Source organism: Cornus florida, unplaced genomic scaffold (assembly GCF_030987335.1).
Source record: "Cornus florida cultivar Cherokee Brave unplaced genomic scaffold, ASM3098733v1 CherokeeBrave_3.0.0_Hap2_Chr01, whole genome shotgun sequence".
In the NCBI taxonomy this organism is placed as follows: Eukaryota; Viridiplantae; Streptophyta; class Magnoliopsida; order Cornales; family Cornaceae; genus Cornus; species Cornus florida.
Window position 1 is genome coordinate 7,020,993 of NW_026775571.1, and position 6,508 is coordinate 7,027,500.

The window sequence follows — 6,508 nt, forward strand, 5'->3', positions numbered from 1 at the left end:
GTAGGAACAACAATATAAGTTCAGGAGGGAGAAGAAATAATCCTGAGAAGAGCTCGAAGGGTTGAGAATCTCTAAGGAAAAAGAGGTTTGGTCATGATGTCTGTAAGTTGATCTTCAGAAGGCAAATAAGTAATATTAATTAGACCGTGCTGAACTTTATCTCAGAGGAAGTGATACCTGATGTCAATGTGTTTGCTCTTCTACTGTAGTGTGGGATTCTTACTGATAGCAATGGCACTTTGATTATCACAGAAAAGCTTGGGAGGTCCTGAGAATTAAATGCCAAGATCTGAGAGAGTAGTCTTCATCCAAAATAATTGTGACCCAGCTTGTAAGGCAGCTGTACACTCAGCTTCAGAGGTTAAAAGAGAGAAAATGTCCTACTTTTTGCTTAGCCAAGAAACCACATTTGAACTAATAGTGTAGTAATAACCAGAGGTACTTTTTCGGTCAGGTAAAGATCCACCCCAATCAGCATCTGAGAAGGCTGCAATGGACATTGAGGGTGAGTAAATGTAAAATAGACCATAGGAGATTGTGCCCTTGACATATCTGAGGATTCTTTTGGCAGCTTGAAGATGAGAAGCCTTCAGATTACTTTGAAATTTGGCCACTAAACCCACTGAATACATTATATCAGGCCTTGAAGCAGTAAGATACAGCAAACTACCAATGATTGACCTGTAAAGTGTTGAAGGAACAGCTTTAATGGTGCACTCCAGTGAGAGTTTGGTATTTGGACAAAGTAGTGTTGAGACAGCCTTACAATTATCCATTTTGAACTTTTTAAGTAGCTCTGAGGCATACTTTTGCTGAGAGATGAAGATTCCAGAGGATGTTTGTGTAATTTGAAGGCCAAGAAAGTATCTGAGAGTCCCCAAGTGTGACATTTCGAACCTTGTCATCATGAGATTAGCAAATTCTGAAGCTAATGAGGTATCCGAGCCACAAAACATAATATCATCAACATAGATTTGTAGAATTAGAAACTATTCTTGATGAGTTTTTATATAAAGAGTATTATCAACCTTGCCTCTATGAAATCCTTGTTCAACTAAGAACTGATGCAGCTTCTAGTACCAGGCTTTGGGGGCTTGTTTGAGACCATACAAAGCCTTACTTAGTTTGAACACATGAGAGGGATACTTTAAATCTTTGAAACCTTCAGGTTGTTCCAAGTAAACTTCTTTATTTAGGTCTCCATTAAGGAAGGCTGACTTAACATCCATTTGATATACTTTGACTTGTTTGTGACAAGCAAAAAACAGAATCATTCTAATGGATTCCATTCTAGCAACTGGAGTAAAAGTTTCAACATAATTAACTCCAGTTTCCTGAGTATAGCCTTTACACACCAATCTTGCCTTATTTCTTATTACTGACCCCTTCTCATTCATCTTGTTTTTGTTAATCCACTTTGAACCTATCACATTCTTGTCTTCAGGTCTTGGAACGAGTGTCTAGGTATCATTCTTGTGAATTTGATTAAGTTCCTCTTGCATGGCAGCTATCCAGTCTTTACTTTTCCGAGCTTCATAATAGGACTTTGGTTCAATAAATGGCAGCATAGCAAAGTGACTGTATTCTTCACCATCTTCAGCTTCTAAATCATTTAGCTTCTTCTTATTTCTTGTTTGAACTCTAGCTTGAGATGAACCAATGATGTTCTCAGCTTGAACCTACTTCTGCAGCACTGGATAAATGATTTCCCTCTGATATTCGGATTTAGTAACTAAGGAACTGGTTTTATTTGAACCAAAAGTATTGTCACAGTCTTCAAGAGGTGTAGACTTAGGATTCTCATCAAACTTCACATGAATTGACTCTATAGACCTTAGATTGTAACACCTATAAGCTTTGCTTTTCTTAGAGTACCCTAATAATATGCCTTCATCTGCCTTTGAATCAAACTTGCCCAAACTATCAGTGTGGTTCAGTATATAACACTTGTTGCCAAACACCTTGAAGTAGTGAACAGTTGTAAGTCTTCCATACCATAATTCATAAGGTGTTTTGGTTGAATTAGATATGAGAAGAACCCTATTTATGATGTGCATAGCTGTACTCACAGCTTCAGCCCAAAAACCCTTTGTTAGACCTTTTTCAAGAAGCATTGTTCTACCCATTTCTTGAACTGTCGTGTTCTTCCATTCTATAACGCCATTCTACTGAGGTGTAGCAACAGCTGAGAACTCTTTCTTGATACCTTTATCATCACAGTAGAGCTTAAACTCCTTCAAGATGAATTCTAAGCCGAAATCAGACCTAAGTATCTTCACAGTGCTACTTCTCTCATTTTTAACAAGATTAACAAACTAAAGGAAGTATGTAATGGCCTCAGATTTTTCTTTCAAGAAGTAAACCCACACCATCCTACTAAAATCATCAATAAGAAGCCTAAAATACTTGTTTCCACCAACATTAGTGGTTCTGGTAGGGCCACATAGATCCATGTGTATCAAGTCTAGAGCTGTTGAAGAGTTGATTTCCTTATAAGGAAATGACATTTTGGTTTGCTTTCCTTGTTGACATGCTTTACAAAGGTGATCATCTTTAAAACTGATATCAGGTAGTCCTTTAACAGCTTTCAGCTTCAGAATCTTGGACATATTTCTTGAATGAAGATAACCTAACCTCTTGTGCCACAACTTTGTTTCATCACAGGTTGTTAAATTACATTGAGTGACTTGACTTTCTTCAATGACTGTGTACACATTTCCTGAAGATCTATTAGCTGAGAACAAAACTTGTTTTGATTCAAGATCAATCACATTGCATCTTTCTTTATTGAAACAGACCTTCTTCCCACCGTTACATAATTGACTAACACTGAGGAGATTATGCTTGAGTCCTTCAACTCATAGAACTTCGTGGATTTCTGGCAACTCTTCAGACTTACTCACAGTACCAATTCCAACAATCTTAGCTCTTTGATTATCTTTAAAGATAACATTCCCACCATCAAACTGCTTCAACGAATTAAATTTGGAACCATCACCAGTCACGTGTCTCGAGCAACCACTATCAACATACCATTTATCCTGAGTATTATAAGCTTTAAAGGCTGTATACACAAGAAGACACACAGAGTTCAGCTTTTTAGGAATCCACATAATTTTAGTCTTTACCAACGATCCTTTGTCCTTGACCTTCTGAGCTGAACCTAATTCTGACTTCTTGACATACATTCTAGTTATCTTGAAGTTCTTTATAGCTGTGGTAACAAAGTCTCTCTTGCTGAAATTTAGAGCATTGCAGAAGTTATTAAGCAACTCATCCTTGAACCTCCGAGTCTTTATGATAGGATACTTACAGACACTTCACCAATTGTGGCTTTGCAAATACAGAGTGAGTTTGATTGACCTTTATAGCTAAATCACACACATAACCAATTCTAGTCTTCCCAATTTGCTTTGTGGATTACTTCCATATCTCAGCCATTTTTAGGGATCTTTCTTCTAGAATGAGAGACAGTTCTTCTTTACACTTCTTGGTAGACCACTGAGTGTTGACTTGAGATTTCAATAGGCTTTGAAAAATAAGAGAAACTTAACACAGCATTGACAGTTTAAGTTTAAAGTGTTTAATGAGAATTTGTTTGGACTTGAACATTTTTGAGCTGAGCCTTTTTATTTGAGCCTTCTGTTGATCACACTTCACTGTAAGCCTTTCACACTCTTCAAGAATTTCCTCAATCTCAGTGCCACTATCTTCTTCAACCTGAACAGAAGTTTGTGGTGCTTCAAGAATTGCCATAAAGAGACATTCATCTTCTTGTGTCTCCTCAGGTTTTTCTTCTTCAAGAGTTGTATCCCAGTCTGAGATAAGTGCTTTTCTGCCAAACCTTCCTTTGCAGTTTCCTCCCTCATTCTTCTTCTGACTCTGCCCCTTTGAGTTTGGACACTTAAATGCAACATGACCAGGTTTACCACAACCATAGCAAGTTAAATTTAGTAGCTGATTTTTCTTTTTAAACCTGAACTTTCTAAATTTCTTAGCAAGATAGGCAACCTCATCTTTTTCAAGATCATCTTCAGACTTTGCTTTAGTTTCTTTAACAACTTCCTTTGCTTTAAGAGCAGTTTCTCTTCTATGAACAACTGAAACACCAATTCTCATTTCAAAGGCAGTGAGAGAGGCCTGAAGCTCGTCAATCTTCACTTCAGAAAGATCTTTGTCTTCGAGAATTGTTACTTTAGGATTGAATCTAGAGGTGAGTGACCTTAGTATCTTCTTACAAACATCAACATCCTTAATATCTTTACCAAGTGCTGTCATATTATTGATAAGGTCATTGATCCTGAACATGTACTCAGCAATAGTTTCTCTATCTTCCATCTTACACACCTTATACTAAACTTTGAATAGTTGTATCTTGTTCTCCTTAATAACCTTATTTTCTTCATGAGTTGCCTGAAAAGAATCCCACATTTCCTTGGCTGTTTTACAATTTTTAGCTCTGGTAAACTTTTGTTGCCTCAAAACACAGAAGATAACATGTTTGGCCTTGCCATCATTAGTCACAGCCATTTTATCTTCAACAGAGGGGTTATCAGGATTAAGAATCACAACACCATGTATGGTAGCATGCCAAACATCATAGGACTGAGACATTAAGAAGGCTTCCATTCTAGTTTTCCAAGAATCATAGTTTGAACCTTCAAACCCTGGAGCTTTGTTGATAACTTGACCTTCATCAATTGCTGGGATCAACTGCAGGCTTGTTAGAACCTCACAATGTAGACCAAAGCTCTGATACCAATTGTTGAACTAAGAGGGGGGTGAATTGGTTAAATCTTTGCTTTCAAAAACTTTCTCACACAACTAAGCAAGCATTCAAAGAACAGATAACATAAGATTTACAAGGAAACTCTCTTAAATAGGGAAAACCTTGGTTCTTGGCCTCGGCTAATAAGCAATCCACTAGTTGTATGTATCTTGTTACACACTCAGCTATCTCACTCTCTGCACACACCCATGCACTATAATAGACACTAGTTTTCACAACCAATACACACACACTAGGACACCATAGTGCATCCACGTACTCCCCCTGTTCGCAACAATCACGCTTGGACCCAATAAGCTCTCAAAGCTCACTCAACAATGGGGTAAGGATGTAAAATCTCACTACCACTCAACAAGGGGGTGAGGTATCATGCCTCACTGCCATTTACAACAAGTGTCAACGCACCAAATACAATTCAAATAAGCTGGACAACACAGAATTCCAATATACTACCTTAGAACTGTAATCCGTTGCATCAAGTGTCCGAGGGGTAAAAGTGGAAATTCCTTTTGAGATTAATTCACCAGCCCCTCATACAATCTTCTTTCACTATTGTACTCATGTTTATAGCTTTTTATAATCAAACACAACATGAGTATATCACAAGTTCAGTCAAAATCCTTGGTTCAGCATATAACGACTTCGGCACAAAAAGCTTCAGCACAGATAGCCTCGGCACAGAATCTCCTCAGCACAGAATCTCAACAGCACAAAATAACCTCGGCACGGAATATCTTCAGCACAGAATAGTCAAAACAAAGCATACCATATTTTTGCTACTAACTCAACTTTGACAATCTCGATTCATCAAAATATACTAGCTAACAGCATAAATCATCATGAAATAGCTAAGTATAATCAAATAGCACTTGAATCCAAGATTTCTTCAGAAAAATAAGCTTAATTACTGACCACACTGTCTGAATTCATTTTCAGCATAATCTCAACACAAACACAATCTAAACAAGTGTGAGAAGATGAATTATACATGTGTCAACCTTTATAATCGACCACAGAAGCTTGAAGCACCAAGTCACTCTTCAATACAGCCCTTGCATCAGCAAATTTGACAAGGGCCTCATCTTAACAAACAGAGCAGGCCTCAGTGTTGATTCAATAAGTTTTTCTTGCATGGATCATCATCAAATAGCACAGAAAAACTTGCTTGACATAGTATACTTGAGGGTTCTCACGAGCAGCTCAATGTGCAATGTAAATTTCAGAGGCTTAAACCCTAAGAAGCCTTATGGCAACATATTTATAGTGACTCTCAATTTCACAAGGCCTCACACACCATGGATATACACCTGTCACCTTTCACTAATGATTGGGAGAGTACAATTCAGATATTTTCAGAGCAATGGACCAATGCAGGCCTACCATCTCAGCTAATTTCGTCACAATTCTTCCAGCTACAGCAGGTTACAAGTTTGAGTACTGAATTCCATTTCTGTCCAAACTTAGCCTCCAAGAATGGAATATCCTTCCATAAACTAGCTCTCTAGGACCATTGATACGTGTCACATTCTTCTCTAGGACCACTAAAATGTGTCACATTCTTCTCTAGGACCACTGAGACGCATCACATTCTTGAGCACAGTTAGAAAAGGCCATACTGCCCTCTACTCAGCACTGTGGCAAAGCTGAGGCTGTAGCTAAAACTGAAGTGCTGAACCTTCATTATCTGAGGCTGAGCACTTGTAGTTGCTGAAGTGCTGA

The 6,508-nt window shown here is 37.9% G+C and overlaps 2 protein-coding genes across 2 annotated transcripts; both read right to left on the reverse strand.

The window, feature by feature from the left end:
• Window positions 1–380: 380 nt before the first annotated feature.
• Window positions 381–890, reverse strand: LOC132269084 (uncharacterized mitochondrial protein AtMg00810-like). The gene has a single exon (XM_059770112.1). It carries the CDS (start codon window positions 888–890, stop codon window positions 381–383), a length of 510 nt encoding a protein of 169 aa, XP_059626095.1.
• A 1,968-nt stretch (window positions 891–2,858) lies between these two features.
• On the reverse strand, window positions 2,859–4,338 carry LOC132269092 (uncharacterized). Its single transcript, XM_059770123.1, has 2 exons — window positions 3,656–4,338; window positions 2,859–3,237 (listed from the first exon to the last, which is right to left on the reverse strand). The coding sequence occupies exons 1-2, from the start codon at window positions 4,336–4,338 to the stop codon at window positions 2,859–2,861; spliced, it is 1,062 nt and encodes a 353-aa protein (XP_059626106.1).
• Window positions 4,339–6,508: the final 2,170 nt, after the last annotated feature.